Raw genomic sequence first — 26429 nt, forward strand, 5'->3', positions numbered from 1 at the left:
AAAAAAAAAAAAAAAAAAAAAAAAAAAAAAAAAAAAAAAAATTATGCGCACTTTAATCATTTTAAAAAGAGTATGACCATGACTGCAGGGTTCCTGGAAGATGGCAGTCTGAGAGGTCATGGTGTTTCTTCTTCCCAACAATAAATGTTTGTAAGTGCAGTCTTCAATGCCACCAAAAGCTAGACTGGTCCAAGAAAGAAAATCAGCGACTTATAAAAGACAAGTTCAGATCTAATTAAAATGCTCTATAATACACTCTTTATAGTCCCTAAAAGAGTTCAAGAAAATGTAATTTGGAATAGATATCCTCTCATTATACTCAAGTAGAAACACATCAGATTAGATTAGGACCTACTCACTCTAAAGTGAACATGATAAACCCTATAGGGAACAATTTATTAGGATAAAATTGTCAGAAATTTAAAATGCATTCAACAGTTCAAAAAAGATACAAGCAACGTAAGTAACAAGTCAAGAGAAAAATAATTCGGGCTAACCTAAGAGTTTAAGAAGGAAAGGCTTCAAAAGCACAATGAAGAATAACTCAGAAGAGAAAACTCACAGAAATGAAAAAAGTACATGGTTTATAAAATTCCAACTATTCAAGCAATGTATTTTTAGCATCAAGATTTAGAGACATTATGACAACAAATCAGAATCCTGGAAGACAAAAACCACTACTGCTTTAAGGAACTACAGGATAAGATACCATTCACATAAAACTAAGGTTGACTTCATTGTTTTAAACACAGAAATACGAGAAAATAATTATCTAGATTATAGACTAATTAAAGGAAATGGTTCTCACCATTAACCTACAGGTTGACTCTGAAGACCAAGGGGAGGCTGGGATACCCCACAAAAAGTGGAGGGAATTTGCTATCTAGGAATGACCTCGCAGAATGTATTACAATGGATTCTTGATGTTAGAAATCCCACTGAAATGGATAATTGGCTCAGAACAGTAGCCAAAGTAAATTTAATGATCTCAAGTGTAAAAGGTAAGAGATAGGCTCAAATTAAAAACCATTTCTTAAAATGTTTCCAAAAGAAATCACAACATAAATAAGGGAGAAGACAAGAGAAAAACTTAATAGCAAGGAAAATGAACCATTGTCCTGTTGTTTCACAGCACAGTATGCATAATGGTGAAAAGAGCACTAAACTAGAGTAAGGGGGCAAGATTCTGGTTCTCCATCTCTGGGCTTAAGGTAACCCACTGGACCAGTCAGCTTCTGTTTCTTCACGTGTACATAGGTGGAGTGGGAGATCTGGACAGTTTGTTTCAGCTGCATGGGTCCATCCTAAGATCCTCCATGAGTTATTGTTTAAGAGACAGGGTCTTGCTATGTTGCCCAGGCTGGTGTGCGATGGCTATTAACAAGTACAATCATAGAACACTGGGGGCCTCAAACTCCTGGTCTCCAAGCCCTCCTCCCATCTCAGCCTCCTGAGTAGCTGGAACTAGAGAAGAAAGCCACTGTGCCAGCTTTTAAAAATTGTATCTGGCCAGGCATGGCTCATGCCTGTAAGCCCAACACTCTGGGAGGCCGAGGCGGGCAGATCATGAGGTCAGGAGATGGAGACTATCCTGGCCAACATGGTGAAACACCGTCTCTACTAAAAATACAAAAAATTTAGCTGGGCATGGTGGCGCACACCTCCCACCTACTAGTCCCAGTGACTCGGGAGGCTGAAGCAGGAGTATCACTTGAACCCAGGAGGCAGAGGGTGCAGTGAGCTGAGATCACCAGCACTGCACTCCAGCCTGGTGACAGAGCGAGACTCTGTCTCAAAAAAAAAAAAAAAAATATATCTTAAGCATCTAATGTATGTCAGATGCCATACTCAGCAATGGGGAGAGGTAGTTAAGTAAAAGGTCACAGTCTTTGCATCTAGATATTCTAAATCTTTTTTTTTTTTTTTTTTTTTTTTTTGAGACGGAGTCTCGTCCTGTCTCCCGGGCTGGAGTGCAGTGGCCGGATCTCAGCTCACTGCAAGCTCCACCTCCCAGGTTTACGCCATTCTCCTGCCTCAGCCTCCCGAGTAGCTGGGACTACAGGCGCCCGCCACCTCGCCCGGCTAGTTTTTTGTATTTATTTTAGTAGAGACGGGGTTTCACCGTGTTAGCCAGGATGGTCTCGATCTCCTGACCTCGTGATCCGCCTGTCTCGGCCTCCCAAAGTGCTGGGATTACAGGCTTGAGCCACCGCGCCTGGCCGATATTCTAAATCTTGTAGGAGACAGAAGATGTTCAAACAAGAGCTACAGTGTGACAAATATCACAAGAGGGTGCACAATCATAATGCCAGGCTGAGTGCAGCTGGGCTTAGGATCACAGTAGGAGGAGAGGGGACAAAAGTATGGTGATGTTGCTGGCTCCGTACGCTGACATTAGAGACCAAGTTGTAAAGGCTTTCAGCTAGGCTAGGCCAAAAAGGGGCAGGACAGGAGGGCTGATTTAATTCTGTGACACAGGCACAGCTAAATTTTTAAGAAGGTGGTTTAAAGGGAACTCTTAATATCCCATATCTCATCTTTTCTGACTTCCAAATCTGATTCTCCCATACCCACCAACATTACTTGAATCCAAAAATCTGAATACAGAGGTGTCTCAAGCCTTCATTCTCTATGTTGGCTTCAGAATCGTGTCCAACCCCCTTAACATAGCTCCTGCGACCTTTAATGATCTGCTCTAGCTTACCTCTCAACCTATACTTTCCCCATCCTACATACACCTCTTCACCAGTGGTCAAATCTAGCTGTACTTATTTTTGTTTCTCAGGCCTGATCATGCTTTTTCCCATCTCTAGGCCTTAACACATGTTCCTTTTCGTGCAACATACTCCCCACCTGCAGCACCTGGTTATTTCCTGCTCCGTGTGGCATCACTTTCAGATGGCTTCATTCCAAGTCTTAGGTACCCTCCCACCTGCTTCCGTTGCACCCTGCACTTTCTCTATCACACCTAATTTCTCTATCCCACATAATTTCTTCTGCTTGTCTGTACTGGTCTTAGCCTTCATGAAGGTACCTTCATAGTGCCTTAGTGAAGAAGATACTGCTCAGTGGATTTCTTGTTCCTTCCACTGGACACCTTCATAGCATCTGATATTACTGATGACTCCCCCTCCTGGAAGCATTTACTCTCTGTTGCTCTGGCAAGGTTTTTCCCATTCTGTCCCCACCTTTCCTATTACAGCTCCTCACTCCACGTTGCAGGTGGCCCCAGCTTCCTCTTCCTCATTATTCTTCCTCACTCTATTGCACCAGAACTTACAGTTTCAACCATGACTACCGCAAGACCACTAACTCTTCTGGTTTCCTCCACCAAATGACAAGGAACTGAAAACTTTTCATCAGAGCTGCTCCACCAAGATTTGTGTATCAGGCATATCACATAGGCAAGTACTCTAAGAATAGAGATAGGGAGATAAACTATGACATTGGAAACTTGTTTCAACTGTCCATGAATGATGAGGATTCCTGAGCTAAGAAAATGGTAGTGGAGAAATAAAAAAAGACATATGCAAGGGATACTTGGGAAGAAGAATCAATAAAGACTTGGCAACCAATCAGGGCAAAGGATGGGAGGTAAGGAGGAGGGAGATTCAAGGATGATTCAAGTGTGCTCATGTGATAGGATGTGTCCAACCATGGCACTGTCAATCTAGCAATCACCTCTGAATGAATGAGCAAGAGTCAATGAATTGTATCTACTCCTAAAGCACTCAGTACAGGAGCAAAGGATCAAAAAGACAATACTAACACAGGTGACTAGGCAATGAGGAAATAAAATACTAAAAGCAAAATTTCTTGGTTCTCTTGTTAATCTAAATAAGCCTCACACACAAGTTTTTACAGAAGTAAAAAACCATCAGAAACACCGTCCTGCTGGAAAAGAATTTTACAGCCCTATTAATTACTGGCGGAATACCCAAGAAGGAAGAAAAACAAACTAAGAAAATGTGAGCTAAAAAGCCCTAACTTGGAAGGGAGTGGTGGCTCACACCTGTAATCCCAGCACTTTGGGAGGCTGAGGCATATGAACTGCTCTAAGGTCAGGAGTTCAAGACCAGCCTGGCCAACATGGTGAAACCCCGTCTCTACTGAAAATACAAAAAATTAGCTGGGCGTGGTGGCAGGCGCCTGTCTGTAATCCCATCTCCTCCAGAGGCTGAGGCAGGAGAATCACTTGAACCAGGGAGGTGGAGGTTACAGTGAGCTGAGACCATGCCACTGCACTCCAGCCTGGACAAGAGTGAAACTCCATCTCAAAAAAAAAAAAAAAAAAAAAACAAAAAGCCCTTACTCTCAAGTGTTATAATATTTAGTATGTCAATCTCTGATGATTACCATGTTAAGGATTCGTGTGCAGAACAGACAGAGGAGGAGAACAGGCAGGAAAGATTGAGATTAGAAATGAGATACTAAATACAAAACAGCATATTTAAATCTTTCATAGAATGTTCATCGTTAACAAGTCTTAACAGGGATAAAGTTGTGCCTTTGTTTAACAGCTAGACGGTTTCAGTAACTGAAACTTCTATACTGCTCAATATCAATCTATACTCACTTTGATCTGCATTTTCCTTCTTAGAATCTTGTCCGTTGGGTTTCAAGCCATATCCCATTTCTATAAGTACATGGTCTAAAAGTTTTCCTAAAAAGTGATTAAGAAAATATGCCTCCATTGAGAAACTATACAAAGAATTATGGGAAAAGCATAAAGAAGAAACAAGTCAATCATATGACTCACGTTCATAGCTATTAATAGGCTGACATGTTTTGCCAGTTCAATTCCTATGGGCAAGCTATGGTAATGCCCAGCTTAAAAAACTGAGGCAAAATTACCATAGTCACTTGACAGAATTTTTTCTCTGAAATCTAATTTTTAAAATTTTTGTGGGTACACAGTAGGTGTGCATATTTATAGGTTACATGAGATGTTCTGGCACAGGCATGCCATGTGAAGTAAACACACCACAGAGGAGAAGGTGACCATCCTCTCAAGCATCCTTTGAGTAACAAACCATCCAATTACAGTCTAAGTTACTTTAACACGTACAATTATTATTGACTACAGTCACCCTATTGTGCTACCAAACAGTAGGTCTTATACAGTCTTTTTAACTACTTTTTTTTTTTTTGTACCCATTAACCATCCCCACCTACTCCCAGCCCTCGACTACCCTTCCTGGCCTCTGGTAACCAGTCTTCTACCCTCTATTTGACAGAAATTTTAACGAAAAGGTTTCACTTTGAAATCCTGAAGAACACGAAAGATTCATTTACCATCTCATGAATATGCTTAGAATGACCACTGTTTATGGGAAATAAATTTAAGACATAAGTATGGCTGAAACAAGGGTCAGCATGGACCCAAACTTCAAGTTCCCTGAAATAATATCCAAAAGCTGAAATCATAACATGAAACATAGCAAACAACAGGTTTTTTACTTAATTTCACAAGAGATTAGTTGATTTTCTACCAATTCAGCCATGATGCCAGATCTCTGAAAGCAGAGGGGTGATACCCTGGAAACTGGGAGGCACCCATCACACTGCGAGAAGTCATTTATCAAACAGGTGAAAGGCCAGAAGGGAAGAAGAGAATTCTAAAGCATTTCCATTTCCACAGCTTAGCTACTACGTACTAGCCAAATGCAGTTCGGTGAAGGTTACTCCAAGAACAAGCACTGATAAGGACGAATGAATTCGGAGAACTTCAGGAATTTTCTCAATAAAGGGGCCAACATTCAGGAGTAGATATTATAATGGCTCTATTAAAGGGATAATAGTTATGCTCACATGAAGTCTAAATCTAGCCAGCCACCTAATTCTATGAATTTGTGCCACGTCTTTGACAAACTGCCAATTTCAAGAATGGGTTCAGTCACAATCTGACTCCAGAGGGCAGTTTACCTGGCCTCACTTCATGTTTCCGTTTCTTCTGAGTAATAGGTGGAAACTACATATCCTATTAAGTACTCAATTTAAAAAGATCTTACCTGAATTTGGCAGCTCAACTTCTACAGCAAAGGTAACCACTTCCTCTTCCAAGATGTCGACAATCTTTATGGAGCAGTACTGCTCCATTAACAGTGGTTTAGTAGCTTTGATACAATCATTGCTCCAATTCCCTTCTGCTGGGATAACATTGGCTACAAAGCACTTTATGGCCTGAAAATTTTTATGCAGGTTACTTACAAAATTGCCATTTAAAATGATTTTTTCTAATTATTTGTATATAAAAGAATTTATCTCATGCTGAAAACTTATCACAAATCTTCAAGTACTAATCAGACAATTTTATGTATAATTATTATTAGCCTCTGCTAGTACTGTATTCATAATGCTTACTTTTGGTACTTGAAACTTGAAACTTCGTGAAAGAATAATTATCCTTCAATTACACATAAATTAAGACCACTTTCAGATACTATAATAAACACAGAAATTATTATTTTGAGGAGCAAATTGAAAAGATGTGCCTAAAAATGTTAGTTTCTCACCTTGGGCAGTACTTAAATAAGGTCAAGATAGCCAATGAGTGTTCATTTACATAGTACAGGTACAATAACACAGAACAAACACTGTGCCCATCAAAACATTGAAAACAGCTCCTTTGGGACACTATTAAACATCTAGAAAGTAAAAAAGACTCACACAAGGAGGAAACAAGTCAATGTTCCTGTTGAGGTGGTAAATTCTGTTTAATGGAATTATTTCTTCAGTTCCATAATCAACATATAAGACATGTGCCTTCTTTTGCTGCACATCAACGTTTTGTATGATCACTCTGTTCCAGGTCTGAAAGTGAAATATAAACAGCATTTCACCATCTTAGATTTTAAAAACCCTCAATCGATCTATAGAACATGCAAAAAGTCAACTTAATTTTCTAAGAATCTTGCTAAGAAATCCCTAAAATTGTCTAGTAGGACATGTTATTAATAATATACATAACTATTCCAAAGCTATTTCTGTCCCATGAGACTATCACACACTAATGCCTCAGCTACACAAATAAAACACAAGCTCTAAGACTAGCCAGCCATTCGGCTACAACCAGCAATTCAGGAACCCATCAACAGAGTTGGAGAGGGGTAAGACAGAGAGGAAGCAAGCTGAACAGGGCATGGGATACTGAAGAGGAACAGAAGTGTGATCAGAGGCTGGCTTTAAGCCTTGCCATGCATCATTAAAAGCTCTGGTGTTCAGTTCATACTACCAAAGTTAGCTCAAACGTTTTAAATAATTCATTTCATTACGGATTACCTGATCAACAGTGTACTTGGCAATACAAACTTCCCCCTTAACAGGAATATAGTCTTTTTCATTCATATTTGCATATGTTTCTTTTAAGCTGGCAGAGAGTTGTTTCATGTATTCTAAAACTTCTGAAGAATATAACTGCACATAGAAGTCCCCTGGGTGTTTGAATTCGGTAACTGTACCCTTTCAAAGATAAAAAAAAAAAAGGAATAATTCCTAAGGCACAAAAGGAAACATCAATTTCTTCAAGCTTTGTAACTGAGATACAAACAGCATTGTAGACAGTTTTTGCGATGTTTATTAGTTTAATCAGATATGTTTTGTAGCTACCACATGAACTCAAAAGCAGGAAACAAGAGAACAAATACAGTTCTCTGGATCTCTGTCTATGGAGATTGAAGAATAACAAATACCTTTATTTCCATGGTTTTCTGGAGTTGTAGACTTCTCAAATCAGAAAACATTATTCTCTCAGCCCAAATGGCTACTTCCTTAGTAACTCCAAGTGGACAGTCACTCTGGTTTGAAAAATACCACAGAAGCGAGTTACTTAAAAGCACATGTTTCAATGATTCTATGGCCACTACACGCCGGAACCGCAACCACAATATCCTGACTCTTCGGCTTGAATAAAAGAACATAGAAATAGGGAAGGCCTCCAAGAGTCACTGAAACCCACTGTCCACAGGCAGTGTGCACAGCACTGGGGATAACCCAAGAATAAGGCCATGCGGGTGAAGAGAAGGATGACTTTATTTTTAGAAAATGAAAGTGGTGGTGGTAGAGGTTATTATTTTAAATCTGCACTTGTTAATGCTTTCTGTAAGAATGAATACTTGAAGTCACCTTTTTTAAAGTAGATGCTAGAAGCAGCTAAAGAAAGCTAAAAATTATTCATAAATATGAGTTGGACGTGACAGATGTTTTTCAGATTACAAATAATTCAGCCCATGTTGTTGTCTAAATGAGGAACTGCTATCAGAAAGCCTCCTTAGATAACCAGGCCCTATTAGAGTACAGCACATAAAGCTAAAACCTGTGCCCGCAGAGGCTAAAGAGACTCTTTAATCCACATGATTTTACACTGAGATACTACCACATCCTTTTGAGAAAAGATTAAGTAATTTTCAAAACCCCTGATTGTATCACTATGGTGTACATATTTAAATAGGAAACTTACTTTTAAATATTGATAAAATGCAGAAATAAGCCCAAACTATCTCACATCCTCTTAACTCAATAAAGAGGAGTCATTCAAAATTTAAAGACAAAGTATACCATACCTTATTGTTTACCTCCACATCCTTTGTTTCAATAGATGATTTATTATCTTCAAGTTTGTGGAAACTGCAATAAAGCAACAGATTACAATATTTATACTATACAGGCAATTAACATAGGGGCTATCAATCACAATTACGGTAAATTCTCAACGAACAAAATCCTGAAAGAGCAAAACAGCTTCTTCCAGAATCACAGTGGTAACGTCAGACTCCCCACTGCTGGCTATACAGTGGTCCACACCCTGTGTGTGCATAGGTGTGCTTCTTCCAAAAGCCACCTAATCAGACAGAGACTGAGAGTGAGAGAGTATCTTCAAGCCTCAGTTTTCTTATCTGTAAAATGGAGATAATTCCCGGCTGGGTGTGGTGGCTCACGCCTGTAATCCCAGCACTCTGGGAGGCTGAGGTGGGTGGATCACCAGGATCGAGACCATCCTGGCTAACATGGTGAAACCCCATCTCTACTAAAAATACAAAAAATTAGCCGGGCGCGGTGGCGGGTGCCTGTAGTCCCAGCTACACGGGAGGCTGAGGCAGGAGAACGGCGTGAACCCAGGAGGCTGAGCTTGCAGTGAGCCGACATCGCCCCACTGCACTACAGCCTGGGCAACAGAGCAAGACTCTGTCTCAAAAAAAAAAAAAAAAAAAGAAAGAGGTAATTCCCTACATTACTTACACAGAATTTTGAGGTCTTATGTTAAACTGTTTTGTAAAACTGGTAAATGCCATGTAAGTACAATTTATGTATTTACAGATAAAAACACAACTCAAGAGGCAGTTAAGAGTTCTAAACTTACTAAGATCCAGGAAAGTACACATGATGAAAATAAGGCATTCTAAAGCTCTAAACATTAAAGAAAAACTCTTTCAAGGTTATAAATCTTCACATGTACTACCCAGTAAAACAATACACATGAAAATTAAGTTCACAGAGCTGTTCACTTCAGATTTGTACACTTCATTATAGAGCTTAAAAAAAAGTAACTTCTACTTGGTTGTGGTCTGCTGAACTATTGGATGCTTATTGTATCAGAAAAAGACCTTATACATAATCCATAATGAATAAAAAGACCATAAATCCTTACTTTGGCTGAACAGGCTTGCACACGATGCTGTGTGCAGACCAGTCTCTTCTCTGACATGCTGTGGAACAATAGTAGGTCTGCTTGCACTGAGAGCACCTCAGCGATCCTAGAGAACATCACCCACAAAATAGTTCAGATGAAGATCAAGACATTCTCAAGGTCCACACTTGATCAAATACTCTATTAACCATGGCAAGAAGACTATCTGAAGAGAATTGTACTATTTAGGATTAAGTATTCAGATTATACTTTTAAACTCTCAGAATACAGAGAAAAAAGGCCTACAAAGATTTAAAAAAGGGAGATCAGACTGGGACATATAACTGAGTTTCCTAAAAATAGACCTCAGAATACATGTTATAAAAGCAGCAAGCAGCCAGGTGCAGTGGCTCACGCCTGTAATCCCAGCACTTTGGGAGGCCGAGGCAGGCAGATCACTTGAGGTCAGGAGTTCGAGACCAGAATGACCAACATGGTGAAACCCCCGTCTCTACTGAAAATACAAAAATTAGCCGGGCACGGTGGAGGCACTTGTAATCCCAGCTATTGGGGAGGCTGAGGCAGAAGAACCTCTCGAACCCAGGAGGCAGAGGTTGCAGTGAGCTGAGATTATACCACTGTACTCCAGCCTGCGTGGTAACAGAGCGAGACTCTAGTCTTTAAAAAAAAAAAGAAAGAAAAGAAAAGAAAGCAGCAAGCAATGGTGCAAAACGTGCAATGGCTCACGCCTGTAATCCCAGCACTTTGGGAGATCAAGGTGGGGGGATTACTTGAGGTCAGGAGTTTGAGACCAGCCTGGCCAACAATGGTGAAATCCCGTCTCTACAGAAATAAAAAAAAAATAAGCCAGGTGTGGTGGTGCACACCTGTACTTGGGAGGCTGAGGCAGGAGAATCACTTGAACCCAGGAGGCAGAGGTTACAGTGAGGCAAGATCAAGCAAAGTAAACAAAACTTTCCTGTAGTGAAAACAGACTTGTACAAGTGACTGAAATGGCTGCGTATCATGAGAAAAACAACAAAAAACAATGAGAATCACATCTAGAAAAACCCAGGGAGATTTTGAAACAAAGAATTTTTTTTAAAACCCTATCAGTGTTCATGCTAAAGAAACAGGTTATCTAAAAAACAAAACAAAAAAAAAAAAACCCACAAAGAAGTAACCACCAACCCAGTCTGGCCTCAAATGCTTCCACACTAAAACTTAAAAAAAAAAAAGTTACATATCCAAATAGCCAGTAATAAACAGAAAAAAACTGCTCAAGATCACTGATCACGAGAGCACTGCAAATTTAACTGTAAACTGGTAAATGCCATGCAAGTAAGACTTATGTACTGAAAAATTAGAACTCAAGAGGCATATGACAATTCCAACTTATCCACGAAAAGGGCTATAAAAACACAAACACCAAACGTGGACGAGGATGTGGAATAACCAGAACTCCCTCCCAGGGGGAATAGAAAATGGGACAATACCTTGGAAATGGTTTGGTAGCTTCTTAAACAGTTAAACATACACCTACCCTTTGACTCAGCCATTCTGTGTCTACCTGTGCACCCACAATAAATGAAAACGTTATGTCCACACAAACATTTGTACAAAAACGTTGAGAGAGCTCTATTCCTAACAGGCAAAAGCTGGACACAGCCAAAACATTCATCAATAGCAGAACAGTTCAACCATGGTATAACCATACAATGATACTAGTCAGCAATAAACAAAAAATAATGGTGCGTGCAACAGCATGGATTAACCTCAAAAGTATTATTGTATATGAAATAACCTTGATACTAAAGAGTCCATGCTGTGTGATTCCACTTAAGCGAAATTCTATGACAGGCAAAATTAATTCATGATTAGAAAACCAATGGTTGCTTCTCAGAAGTAGGGACCGGGATGGGACATGAGAAAACTTCCTGAGGAGACAGAAACATCCTATATTATGACAAGGATGTAAGTCTGTGCATTTCAATGCATGTGAGCTTCCCCTAAAAAAAACTGAGGAAAACGTCCACTGAGGAAGCAGGAAGAATGGGAAGGGATGGGTGAAGAGGAACGGCAGGATGCTGACAGTGGCTGAGGCTGAGATGGATGTGTGGCATGGGGACACTGTTCTAACCACACTTAATGTTTATCATCTGCCACAATAAAAATGATTTTCAAATATGTAGAAGAATTCAGACACCTAAGAACAATATGCTTACCAAACAGGCCACAGCGATGGCAAGTTGTGGACCGAAGAGGAGGTCCTGAGGAGGTAAAGAGCCCTGGATTACTTATGGACAAGGAATTCTCGACCAACTTGTTTAGTTTTTTTGATTTTGCAGGACGCACATTATTTCCAGGCTTCTATTAAGAACAGAGAAGAGCAATGTTAGAATTTGGCAATAACTTTTCCATTTAAATACTAGATTTGGGACTAGATAAGATCAAGTAGATGTACTTTTCCTTATTCCTTCTATTAAGGTAAACTAAAATTCTGAACTTATATATAAAACAAACATAAGGTGACTGTGAAAGTGGGAGAGGAGGAGGTGGGCTGACTGGCAACCTGGAGACCCAAAGAACGACATGGCAGTAAGGTGTCTGGGTTCTCTTTTTGCCTCATATATACCAGACTGGGTGCTGGAGAAGCCAGCAACTCAGAAACACCAGAAGGCAGAGATGATAAAAACTCCAACAAGAAAAGCCCGACTCTCTAGCTGGGTGTGGTGGCGGGCACCTGCAGTCCCAGCTACTTCCGAGGCTGAGGCGGGAGGAACAGTGGAGCCCAGGAGCTCAAGGCTGTAGCAAGCTACGATAGTGCCTGTGAATGGCCACTGCACTCCAGCCTGGCCAACATAGTGAGACCCTCATTATTTTAAAAACCTGCTCTGTCTAGCCAAAGGACTAGAAAAAAAGGCAGACCAGAAAGACAGAAAACTTAACATTAACTGCTCTACTCCAAACACCACAGACAAAACTGTGGCCCCACTCCCACCCACAGAGGGAGAGTGTGGGGCCAAGATTTCCACCCTCACCAGGCTACAATGAGGTGCCCCAACCTGCTCACAAGTATGGTATCAGAGAAGGCCAACAGAATAGGGTGCCAGCACTTCATCCCCGAAGCGGAAGGATGACATCCCTGCCTATGGAGACCACATGGCGAACCTGGATTTCCACCTGGCAGCAACGAGGTGCCCCCATGCCCACCAACGTGGTGTCAGGAAAGGCCTAGTGGAGAGTCCGAACTTTCCACCACAATTCAATACAAACTAGTCCCTCCTAACACCGTCTCTTTCAGTCGGCCCTCTCTCCACGCGTGTCACTAGAGACCAGATGGGGAGCTGTAATGAGGCACTCACCACTGTCAGCCAAAAAGCAATCATTTGAGGCCTCCTGTGAAGCTGGAACTCCCATCCTCACCCAAAAGAAAGAGCTCCCCAGTTGAATATCAGAGGCCGAGTAGGGAACCTGGACATATACCCGCAACCTGGCAGTAACAAACCAGCAGCCAGAGCAGTGTCGGAGGAAGCCAGCTAAGACAGGAAGTTTAAATAAGATAGAGGCCGGGTGTGGTAGGTCACGCCTGTAAACCCAGCACTTTGGGAGGCTGAGGTGTGCAGACGAGTTCAGATCAGGCCATGAGTTCAAGATCAGCCTGGCCAATATGGCGAAACCCCATTGCTACTAAAAAATACAAAAATCAGACAGGCATGGTGGCACATGCCCATAATCCCCGCTACTCAGGAAGCTGAGGCACGATGATCGCTTGAACCCAGGAGGTGGCGGCTGCAGTGAGCTAAGATCATGCCACTGTACTCCAGCCTGGGCAACAGAGTGAGATTCTGAATCAAGAAAAAAAAGTCTCATAATACCCAAGATATCCCAGTTTCAATAGAATTCAATAGACAATAACTCACTGCACCAAGAATCAGGAAGATCACAAATGAATGCTGGAAAAAAAAAAAAAAAAAAATCAAGCACCCAACATCAACATGACAAAAACACTTATCTATAAAGATTTTAAGGTAGTCATCAATACGTTAACAAGCAATTACGAATAGGCTTGAAACAAATGAATACAGAGTCTCCCTAAAGAAATAAAAGATATAAAGAACCAAATGGGTATTTTAAAACTGAAAAGTATAACCAAAATACAAAACACAATAGCAGGCTCACTAGCATAATGGAGGGAAAAGAGGCAACAATCAGTGAACTTGAAGACAGAACCACAGAAACACCTGATCTGAACAACAGAATGAAAATGAAATAATAAACGAATAGTCTCAGGGACCTGTGAGACTATAACAAAAGATCTAGCATTTGTGTCTTCAGAAAGGAGAGAGAAAGTAGGGCTGAGAAGTATTCAAAAAATGACTGCTGAGGCCGGGCATGGTGGTGCACGCCTGTAATCCCAGCACTTTGGGAGGTTGAGGCTGGTGGGATCACCTGAGGTCAGGAGTTCGAGACCAGCCTGGCCAACATGGCGAAACGCCATCTCTTCTAAAAATACAAAAATTAGCTGGGTGTGGTGGAGGCCGTCTGTAATCCCAGCTACTTGGGAGGCTGAGACAGGAGAATTGTTTGAACCCAGGAAGCGAAGGTTGCAGTAAGCTGAGATCACGCCACTGCACTCCAGCCCAGGCGACAAGAGTCAAACACTGTTTCAAAAAAAAAAAAAAAAAAAAAAAACCCCCAAAACCTTCCAAATTTGGCAAAAGAAAAAAATTTACTAATTTAAGAGGCTGAGTGAGCCCCAGAGTAAACTGAGACTAAACACCAAGACACATCTTAAAATTCTGAAAATTACAAGCTTGAAAGCAGAAAGAGGAAAAGAATCCCTTACCTGGAAGGCGGGGGGGGAGGGGATTTTTAAAAATTCATTCTATTAAGGTAAACTAAAACCCTGAACTTATATATAAAACAAACATAAGATGACTCTGAAAGTAAGAAAGGAGGAGGTGGGCTGACTAGGAACCTGGAGACCCAAAGAGCGACATGGCAGTAAGGCGTCTTTAAAAAGACAGATTTCTCATTAGAGACCATGGAGGCCAGAAGAAAGTGACAAAACATTTTTCAAGTTCTGAAAGAAAACTTATCTGAGAAACTTATCCAAGGAAAATATCCTTTAGGAATGAATGGGAAACCAAGACTTTTCAGATGAAAGAAAATTAAGAGAATTTGTTACCAGCAGCTTTATCCTAAAAGAATGGCTTAAGGAAGTTCTCTAAAGAGAAAAGAAATGATAAAGGCAGGAACACTGAAATAGAGAAGAAAAACAACAGGCCGGGCTTAGTGGCTCATGCCTGTAATCCCAGCACTTTGTGAGTCCGAGGTGGGAGGACTGAGCTCAGTAGTTCGAGACCCGATAAACGAAACATATTAATAAGTACAATAGACTTTCTCCTGTTGAGTGTTCTAAATTATGTTTGAGAGTTTGAACAAACATGATAAACGGTCTGAAGGAGTTGTAAATCTATGAGATAGAATATGTAAGACAAATGGGTGAAGGTAAAGAAATGCACGGGGAGGTTAAGGTGTCTGCACTAAACTCAGATTGGTAAAATGGTAACTGTCATAAGTTGTGTATACATGATGTAGTATGTAGAGCAACCACTGGAAAAGGTATACAAAGACACGCTCTTGAAAACACCAGATAAAAATCAAAATTATAGAAAGTATTCAAGTAACCCACAAGGCGGTAGGAAAAATAAACAACAGAAAACAAAACAAATGGCATAAACTCTCAAGTATCAATTACATCAAATGTAAATTGTCTAAGTATACCAACTGAAAGACAGACTGTCCTAGTGAATTAAAAAACATTACCCAAATATATGGTGTCTATAAGAAACTCATTTTATGTATAACAATATAGACCGAAAGTAAAAAGATGGAAAAATATGTAAATGTTAAGATAAATGAGTGACTGTATTAATATCAGATAAAACATTACAGGGAAAGAAAAGTACCAAAGAGAGGGACATTATGATGACAACGAGTCAACCCAACAAGACACGGCAATCCTAAATATGCATGAACCACAGCTGCAAAATATAAAGCCTAACTGAACTGAAAATAAACAACCCAGGATTATAGAGACTTTAATACCTTCTCAACAATTGACATAACGAGATATAAAATCAGCAAGAGGATAGAACTCAACATCACCAATCAACAGGAGCTATTAGATATTTATAGATCGTCTGACCCAACAGACAAGGCACATTCTTTTCAAGTGCCAAGAGAATGTATACCAAGACCACATCCTGAGCCATAAAACAAACCTCAACAAACGTAAAAGAACTGATGTGATTCAGAAGCTGTTCTCTGACCACAATAGACTCAAACCAGTCATCAGTAGCAGAAAAAATACTAATAATCTTCAAACACCCAGAAACTAAAGCACACTTTTAAATAATATGAGTTAAAGATGAAGTTTCGAGATAAATAAAAAGATACACTGGGGCTGGGCAGGGCAACTCAAGCCTGTAATCCCAGTGCTTTGGGAAGCCAAGGTGGGAGGATCACTTGAAGCCAGGAGTTTAAGATCAGCCTGGCAACACAGCAAGACCCCCATCTCTACAGAAAAAAAAAAAAAAAAAAAAAAATACCCAGGTGTGGTGACATACACCTGTGGTCCCAATTACTCCAGGAGGCTCAGCAAGTGGGATTGCTTGAGTCCAGGAGTACAAGGCTGTAGTGAGCTATGATTGTGCCACTACATTCCAGCCTGGATGACATAGGGAGACCTTGTCTTAAAAAACCAACCAACCACCAAAAAGACAAACAAAACCCCCCCCCCAAACAATGACCAAAAAAATGCCCAAAAGCAGTAGAGACAGTAAACATAAAGAAGAAATTCATTTTAAAAACAGGAATAAAATGAAACAAAGACCTATTTCTTTGGAAAGATCAATAAAACACAAACCTGTAGCGAGACAGACAAGAAAGAAAGAAATTACCAATATCAGGAATAAAATAGGGAACATTACTACAGACACCACTAACACGAAAATACTGGGGACACTTCCACATATAAATTTGACAACGTAGACAAAATGAACAAATTCCTTAAAAAACGCAAATATAATATGAAACAGTTTGAATAGACCTCAATTATCAGTATTAAGGAAACTGAACCATACCTTTAAAACTCCCCCAAAAGAAATCTCCAGGTCCAGATGGTTTTCATTGGAGAATTCTACCAAATGTTTAAAGAATTAACACCAGTTCTATACAATTTCTCTTCCAGCAAACAGAAGAGGGGACACTTCCCAATTCATTTCATGAAACTAATATTACCTTGATACTCAAACCACACAGACAGTATAAAAGAAAATTACAGACCAAAATCTCTCATGAAAACTTATGTAAAAATTCTTATTAAAATATTATCAGATAGAACTCAGCAATACATAAAAATAATTATACACCATGACCAAGCATAGTTCACTTCAGGAATGCAAGGCTGGTTAACCACTCAAAATATCAATGTAATCTACCAAATTAACGCACTGAAGGAAAAGAAGTCACTACCATATCAATCAATACAGAAAAAGCATTTGATAAAATTCAACACCTATTCATGATAAAAAGGATCAGAAAAGCAGGACTAGAGAAAACTTCATCAGCTTGATTAAGAACATCTACAAAAACCTACATCTAAACTTAATGGTAAAAGATTGAATGCTTTCTCCCTAAGATTAGAAACAAGGCAAGGTGTCCACTGTCACTCTGATTCAAACCTCGTGTAGAAAGTTCCTACAGTAAATGCAATAAAGCAAGAAAGGAAATCAAAGGCATATACACTGAAAAAGAAAACATAAAACTGTCCCTATTTGCAGATGATATGATTGGCTATGTAGAAAACTGCAAGGGATCTTAAAAGGACTTCAATGGCTGGGCCCAGTGGCTCACGCCTGTAATCCCAAGCACTTTGGGAGGCCAAGGCGGGTGGATCACTTGAGGTCAGGAGTTTGGGACCAGCCTGACCAACATGGTGAAATCCCGTCTCTACTAAAAAATACAAAAATTAGCCAAGTGTGGGGGCACATGCCTATAGTCGCAGCTACTTGGGAGGCTGAAGCAGGAGAATTGCTTGAACCAGGGAGGCAGAGGTTGCAGTGAGCCAAGATAGCAGCCCAGCAGTCCAACCTGGGCAACAAGAGCAAAACTCCATCTCAAAAAAAAAAAAAAAAAAAAAAAAAAAAGATCACAGAAGATAAACATAAAAAACCAATCATATTTCCAGATAATGAACATGGGGACAGAAATACAACAGTATTTTACAATTACTCAAAAAAAGAAAAAAAATCAAATACTTAAGTGTAAATCTAACATGCACAGGACCTGTAAGCTAAAAACTACAAAACGAAAAGAAATCAGAGATCTACATAAAAGGAGAAACACTATGTTCATGGATTGGAAGATTCAACACAGCAAAAATGTCAATAATTCCCCAACTGATATATAGGTTTAATGCAATTCACATGACAATCCCAGCAATATTTTTTGTAGAGATGAGATTATTCTAAACTGCATGTTGGAAGGCAAAGGAATTAGAATAGTTAAAAAAAAAATTTTTAAGAAGATAAATCAAGTGGAAGTAATCACTTTTCCCAATTTCAAAATTTATTACACAGCTCCAGGAATCAAGACTGTGTGGTACTGGAAAGACAGACACATAGATATACAGAAAATGAATAACTTCAACTAGACCAACACAAATATGTCCAACTGAATTTTGGCAAATGTGTGAAAGCAATTCAGTGAAGAGAATTTTCAACAGATGGCACTGGAGCAATTGAACATCCACAGGCAAAAATAAACCTCAACTTAAGTTTCTTAACTTAAAATCTTAAAATTAACTGAAAATGGATCAAAACTTAAATGTAAGAAGTGAAACTATTCGGTGGCTCACGTCTGTAATCCCAGCACTTTGGGAGGCCGAGGCAGGCAGATCATGAGGTCAGGAGATCGACACCATGCTGGCTAACATGATGAAACCCTGTCTCTACTAAAAATACAAAAAAAAAAAACAATAGCCAGACACGGTGGCAGGCGCCTGTAGTCCCAACTACTTGGGAGGCTGAGGCAGGAGAATGGCGTGAACCCAGGAGGTGAAGGTTGCAGTAAGCCGAGATCATGCCACTGCACTCCAGCCTGGGTGACAGTGCAAGACTCCATCTAAAAAAAAAAAGTAAAACTATCAAATTGTTTGGGAAAAAAATGAACATTTTCAGGATCCAGAGTATCAAAAGCACCAAAAACAATCCATTAAGGAAAAACTTACTTTATTAAGATGAAAAGACAAGCTACAGATTAGGAGAAAATATTTGCAAATCACATACTTGACAAATGACTAATATCTGAAAATTACAAAGAACTTTCAAAACAGTAAAAAAAACTCAGAAAATATATAAAAGACATGAAAACATCTCACTAAAGATGTACAGATGGCAAATAAGCACATGAAAAGATGTTTATCATCAATCATGAGGGAAATGCAAGTTAAACCACAATGAGATAGTACTACACATCTGTGATGAAAATGGGTAGAATAAAAATACTGACATCACCAAATGCCAATGAGGATGCAGAGAAACTGAAGCTCTCATACACCCTTGGTAAGAATGAATGTAAAATGATACCGTCACTCTGGAAAATATTTGGCAGTTTTTTATAAAACAAAGTATGGGACTACTCATCAACCCAGAAATTATACCCTGGACATTTATCCTGGAGCATTAAAAACATGTTCACATAAAATTCTGTACATCAATGGATATAGAGTTTTAGTTTTAAGAGCCAAAAAGTAGAAACAACCCAGGTGTCCTTCAATGGTTAAACAAGTTGTCCATACCATGGACTACTACTCAGCAATAAAAAGGATCGAATGATTGATGCATACAACCTAGATCAATTTCTAGATAATTATGTGAAATGACGAAAGCCAATCCCAAAAGGTTACATACTGTCTGTACGTAGCCTTTTATGTAATATTCTCAAAAATGACAAAATTGTGGAAATATGCTTATCAGTGGCTGCTATGGATTAAGAGGGCAGGGGCAGAAGGAAAAGTGGATTGGCTACACCAGAACATAAGCAACAAGGTATATAAGAGACCCTTGTGGTGATGGAAATGCTCCATATCTTGATGGTGTATCAATAACCCGGTTGTGATACTGTACTATAGTTCTGCAGCATGTTACCATGGGGGAAACAGGCAAAAGACTACACAGGATCCCCATTATTTCTTACAACTGCATGTGAATCTACAATGACCTAAGGAAGTTTTCTTTTTAAAAAATGTACATTAAATAAAAAATGTCTGATCTTGAATGATACCTACAAATTGAACACTTCTTTATTAAATAAATACCAAAACATGTTTAGAATCTTTTATCCAAACAAGCAAACACACAATAAAGTAACTTACAGTATTCACTTCTTTGGGTGGTGAATTACTTTCTACACTTGGTGATGACACTGAGTTTCCTGGGAAGGAAAAACACAATTTTAAACAAAAGCCAAATAATACTTTTTATTGCTAATAATGAAAAATAGTATAATTAGGTGATATTCAAGTAATAGGGCTATACCACAATGACCTTATAGCTACACCAGAACCTAAGCAACATCCTACTTTGCCCAACAGAAAATAAGGACTTAGCCAGGCACGGTGGCTCACCCCTATAATCCCAGCACTTTGGGAGGCTGAGGGAGGTGGATCACTTGAGTTCAGGAGTTCAAGACCAGCCTGGCCAACATGAACATGGGCAATACAAAAATTAGCTGGGCATGGTGGTACACACTTATAATTCCAACTACTTAGGAGGCTGAGGTAGGAGAACCACTTGTACCTGGAAGGTGAAGGTTTCAGTGAGCTGAGACAGTGCCACTGCACTCCAGCTTGGCTGAGTGAGAGACTCTGTCTCGAAAAAAATAAAAATATAAACAAAAGAACTTGTCCAAAATTTTGACTAGTACTCCTCTCATTGTGAACTTTTCTCCATTCACTAAGGCAGCAGTTCTCAAATTTTCTGGATTCAGAAACCCTCTGCACTCTTAAAAACTGAGGAGCCTGCAGAGCTTTTGTTTACACGGTTTATTTCAATCAATATTTACTGTATTCGAAATTAAAACTAAACTTAAATATCCATTTAAAATAAATGCATTACATGCTGACAATTTTGAAAACTGTATTTTCAAAACAAAATATAGAAGGATTACACATTTTGCATATCATTAATGATTGGCTTAACAGAAGACGGCTGGATTCATATATAGTTTTTGCCTTCACTCTGTGAAAAGTTGCTTCTGGTATTTGAAAAAAAGAAAGTTTGGCCTCCCAGAGACAGGTATTTGCAAGAAGGAGGAATACTTAATGTCCTCCTGTTAATTGTGGATATTTGCCTTTAATAATACACCAAAACAAGTGGTACAGGGTTAGAAGCAATGTGAACTCTAAAATCACATTAAGGAACTTTTCATATTGTTACATTAAAATTCACTGATTTATCCCACACTTTGGATTTCTGCCCATGCATGACAGCAGTATCATGCACTGGTCATTTGGAAAAAACAGGTTCACTGAGTTATACAGCATTTCCAAATGTTGACATATTTCATTATGCAATAGCAAAAAATCATGAGTTAGGGCCTGTTGTGGTGGTTCATGCCCATAATCCCAGGGTTTTGGGAGGCTGAGGCAGGAGGATCGCTTGTGCCCAGGGGTTTGAGGCCGTAGTGAGCCACGATTGTGCCACTGCACTTCAGCTTGGGTGACAGAGACTGTCTCCAAAAAAATAAAAATACTAATATTCGTGTGTTAATATCACCATGCATCTCACCAGAAAAGTCTGTCTTGGGAAGTTCTTAAGCTCAAAGTGGCAGACACAAGTTTCCTAAAATCCGAAATTGCTTGAAAGCTTGAACTTTGTCATTGACAAAATACTGTCAGCTGTTTTCCTTGAAGTAAAGGGCTCACTTTAATTTTTGAGAAAACGCTTGCCAGGTAAATCTGAATAACCAGTATGTCATCTTTTCAAGTAAAAAGTATGTTCCAAGAAGAGTTTCTCTTCAGCTCACAACTCAATTGCACACATGCTTTTCCTACTTCAGAAGATAAAAGTTAGGAGTAATTCCCATTTCATCACACAAATACTAAAAATACTGCACACAATGGTCAAGATTTAACAGAATACTTGAATACTTTTTACTGCTCAATCAAGGGCATTTTTAACTGAAATTGCCATTTCTGGTTTTCCTTTTAACTGGAAGTGCATGACAATGAAAAACTCAATGAGCCCTCACCCAGGTTGGCGCTCCTGCCTTAAGCTGAGCTAATAATTTGCTTTTGCACTATCAGTATAAAGCTGGCATAGCAGAAAAGGCAATAATGTGAGGAAAACAGTTTTGACATCTTGCGGAAGCCCAGAGGCCCAAGGGCACATTCTGAGAATTATATCGCCATGTTAAAAGATCACATCTCATATACCTTCACAAAGAAACTAAATTCTACCAGGTCCTAACCGCCTTAGAAAGGTGTTTTGTTTTGTTTTTTTTTCTTTTTTGAGACAGAGTATCGCTCTGCCACCAGGCTGGAGTGCAGTGGCATGATGTCAACTCTGCAACCTCTGCCTCCCAAGTTCAGGCGATTCTCCTGCCTCAGCCTCTCAAGTAGCTGGGACTACAGGTTTGCGCCACCATACCCGGCTAATTTTTGTTGTTTTTAGTAGAGATGGGGTTTCACCATGTTGGCCAAGCTGGTCTCTAACTCCTGACCTCGTGATCTGCCCCCCTCGGCCTCCCAAAGTGCTAGGATTACAGGCATGAGCCACCACGCCCAGCCAAAAAAGGTTTTTAGAATTGGAACTAAAGGAATGATAAATCACATGAAACCATTTAAAATCTTAGCTATATCTTTGTGATATATGCATAAAGTTTGCACAGTATTTTTAAGATATGGTCAATCTTTAGAACACCCATAAAAAAGCTACAGTGTTTCCTTTCTGCATTCCTAGTCCTCTGTGGGGGAAAAAACTCATTCTCTCCCCAGGAATTTTTTCTGAGATTAATGAAGCCAAAGGCAGCCACTTGGTATCTGGTTTTTCCTTCTAAATTAATAATTAAATGCAAATACGGTAAGGGAGTCATGTGCCTGTTCTGTTAATAGCCCACTGGTGTGTGGTTATATATACTTCTGGTAAGTCACAGAAACCACGAGAATCAAGAAGTAGGAAGCCTGTGGTTTTCACTCACCTGCTGGCAATTTTTTCCTGTCTGCTTTGGAACCAACCACTTCTCCGTTGATGCCATTAGGCTTTGAAGAAACTGAACTGTCTTCCTGACTAGCCAAATACTGTTTGGTTTGCTCACAAAGCAAAAAATTGTTCTTTTTATTTCCATTCTCTGAGCTTTTCAGCCTGAAATTAGGATGGTTAGGAAGTGTTCCAGGACTTCTTAAAGACTCATGTGGTGGAAGCTTGTTTTCATTTTTCTCAAAATTAAATGGCTCTGTCATCTCAGAAGGAGGTACTTCCAAATTGTTTCTTGACATCATACTAAATGGCGATTTAACACTCATAGAGGCCTAAGGAGAGAAATGTATTGAAAAGACAACTTTTAATTTCAAAATTTCAGAAGAACTGAAGGCTCAGAGGAATTCTCCCAAATATATTTACGTAACAGATAATTCCTATAAAATGATTCCAAAGCAGGTATAACCATGACATCAAAACTTGGCCGACAAGGCACAAGAAAAACACCGATTCTCTGTAAGTATGAACTCTCACAGAAATCAACAGACCAACTCATGAAAAATCAAAAAAGTAAATCTCAGCATTCAACACCATTCCTTACTCGTAAAAGCTTTTGAGGCAACACTAATTGAAAAGGTCTTTCATGTTTTAAAAGAAATATTCCCAACCTAAAGCTTACACCTTAATAGCAAATGCAACAGAAGAGGTCTGTTTAAATCAGGTTGTCACCTACCTTTCTACCTTCTCAGAATCCCTCTACCCTCTCCTATATCCAGTCCTTGAACATGCTGAACGCTCTACCCAGAATGCCCTCGCACTCACTACCTGACCATCCTGCGCAGGCTTCACAATCCATCTCAGCTGACCCCTCCTTCCTCCCATTTTGCCAAGGTCTCTGCTTTTATCATCTCCAGCTGAACTTCCACAAATTGTAATTTATACCTACTGCTTTTAAGGGCCTATCTATGCATCTTTCTCTGAAAGTGAACTGGAAATGTTGCAAGCTTTCCAAGTTTAATTTGTCATGAAGTGTCTCTGAGAAACCTCTATCCAGAAAGGATGCTGGCTTGTTTTTCTATTACTCTTAAAGAATGCTAAGTGCCCTGCCCAGGAGAATTAAAAGGGACAAACACCTCTTCTTTCTCAACTAGTGACCGATAGCTTTGTCTGCTCCCGGAACAGCTGAGCAGGAGGAAAAATGTCACTGCTGAAACTAGCATGAGTAATATCTAAATGTTGTTTAACATGGTCTTGAATAGAAAAATATAAATAGCAGTTGGTGTCCTACAACTTATCTCATTTCTTACTTTAAATTAGGCCTAACCTAATCTAATGAGAATACAGACAAGATAATGAAATAAAAACAAAAATATACAGGCACACACAAAGGTGAGGAACTCTTATTGGACTGACCCTGAGAAGATCCCTAACAGATTGACTGCAGGTGGGTAGCGATGGGGGCGATACTGCAGCTGCCAGGGGAAGTAAAACTGTATGGATAAGCACGCCTAAATCGAAGGGACAGGCTGAGAACTGCAATGTTTTGTGTATAAAAGAGCATTGTCGTTCAATTACAAAAGAAAAATAAAGGCCGGGCGCGGTGGCTCGCGCCTGTAATCTCAGCACTTTGGGAGGCTGAGGCGGGCGGATCACCAGGTCAAGAGATGGAGATCATCCTGGCTAACAGAGTGAAACCCTGTCTTTACTAAAAAATACAAAATATTAGCCAGGTGTGGTGGCAGGCGCCTGTAGTCCCAGCTACTCAGGAAGCTGAGGCAGGAGAATGGCATGAACCCGGGAGGCAGAGCTTGCAGTGAGCCGAAATTGTGCCACTGCACTCCAACCTGGGCAACAGAGTGACAACAGAGTGAGACTCCATCTCAAAAAAAGAAAAAAAAAAAAGAAACTCCAGAGGAATCAGGTGGTGGTGCGGCGGGGGGGCGGGGGGCGGGGGGGGGGGGGTGGGGGAGGAATAAAGTGTTAGACTCTGTACAAGAAATACAAAGAATGTGCATTAAAATATTAGAGTAACTGCCAGACAAACAGAAACAGATATGTAACTTTAAAATCACAGAAGAAAATCTTAATCCAATAGAAAAAAAAAAAAATTCAAGTACAGAAAACATCAAATAAGTTGACAGAATCAAGCCCAAGTAATCCAAGTACCAATGAGTTAGTCTTAGTTAAGAGAGAAAAAAGAGATAAACTCAGAAAGAAAATTATTCAGTAGAATGTTAGGCACAAAAAGCATACATATAACCAAATCATATGGTAAGGTTCCAAATAAAAGGACTAAAATATGCTCTATGCAAACAGCTAAAAGATGTAAAGTTAGGCCGGGCACGGTTGCTCATGCCTGTAATCCAAGCACTTTGGGAGGCCAAGGCAGGTGGATCACCTGAGATCAGGAGTTCAAGACCAGCCTGGACAACATGGTAAAATCCTGTCCCTACTAAAAACACAAAAAATTAGCCAGGCATAGTGGCGTACACCTGTAATCCCAGCTACTCGGGAGGCTGAGGCAGGAGAACGGCTTGATCCTGGGAGGTGGAGGTTGCAGTGAACCAAGATCACAGCATCGCACTCCAGCCTGGGCAACAAGAGCAAACTCTGCCTCGAAATAGAAGAAAAAAAAGATGTAATGTTAGTATCAGTAGCACATAAAATCAAACTCAAGATAGAAACTATTAAGACACATGAAGATATTTTACATTGATTAAGAAAACACAGGCTGGGCACAGTGGCTCATGCCTGTAATCCCAGCATTTTGGGAGGCCAAGGAGGGTGGATTACTTGAGATCAGGAGTTTGAGACCAGCCTGACCAACATGGTGAAACCCTATTGCTACTAAAAATACAAAAGTTAGCTGGGCGTGGTGGTGAGCATCTGTAGTCCCAACTACTCGGGAGGCTGAGGCAGGAGAAGAGCTTGAACCTGGGAGCCAGAGGTTGCAGTGAGCTGAGACAGTGCCACTGCACTCCAGCCTGGGTGACAGAATAAGACTCTGTCTCAAAAACAAAAAACAAACACTCCAAGGAGATAAAGCAGCCAGGAATCTTTGAATCATTATAATGTTGTTTTGAGGTGTGTAAAAAAAATCTGACTGAAGGAGAAGAAATTCAGTCCACTATGATTAGGACGCATCTATCTTAGACAACCACTACTCAGAAAACAGGCAGTAGTAAAGACTGTATGAGTTAACAAACTTGACCTAATTGGGACTAATACAACCAAGAACATTCCTTTTTTTCAACACTGAGTGTACACTGGACTGCAAAATCCATCTCGAATACAAAAAAACTAGTATCACACAGGCCACATTCACTCATCACAATACACACAAATCTCCATCTCAGATTATGCTTCACAGAGAATCAGCCTGCAATAGCCACGGGTGAAGGGTTTCTTTTGTTTAGTTTAAAAGTGGTTAAAACAATCACAAAGGAAATGATAGCAAACATAAACACGTGACAATGAAAACTTACCAAAATAGTAAGCAGTCCAGGAAATACTATCACAAAGATGACAAATTTGAT

General features: G+C 39.8%; 1 protein-coding gene across 1 annotated transcript in view; it reads right to left on the reverse strand.

Annotated features, from left to right (window-relative positions):
- The window catches only part of TDRD1 (tudor domain containing 1), a 50261-nt gene that overhangs the window by 18419 nt on the left and 5413 nt on the right, over window positions 1-26429 (reverse strand). Inside the window, 10 exon segments of the mRNA XM_017892509.1 lie at window positions 4577-4663; window positions 6012-6183; window positions 6670-6813; window positions 7282-7461; window positions 7692-7796; window positions 8562-8625; window positions 9647-9752; window positions 11851-11995; window positions 20070-20128; window positions 22895-23225. Of these exon segments, the coding sequence (XP_017747998.1) occupies window positions 4577-4663; window positions 6012-6183; window positions 6670-6813; window positions 7282-7461; window positions 7692-7796; window positions 8562-8625; window positions 9647-9752; window positions 11851-11995; window positions 20070-20128; window positions 22895-23219 (1387 nt within the window). The 5' untranslated portion in view covers window positions 23220-23225.

This window comes from Rhinopithecus bieti, unplaced genomic scaffold, assembly GCF_001698545.2.
Source record: "Rhinopithecus bieti isolate Rb0 unplaced genomic scaffold, ASM169854v2 scaffold_21201, whole genome shotgun sequence".
Taxonomy (NCBI): domain Eukaryota; kingdom Metazoa; phylum Chordata; class Mammalia; order Primates; family Cercopithecidae; genus Rhinopithecus; species Rhinopithecus bieti.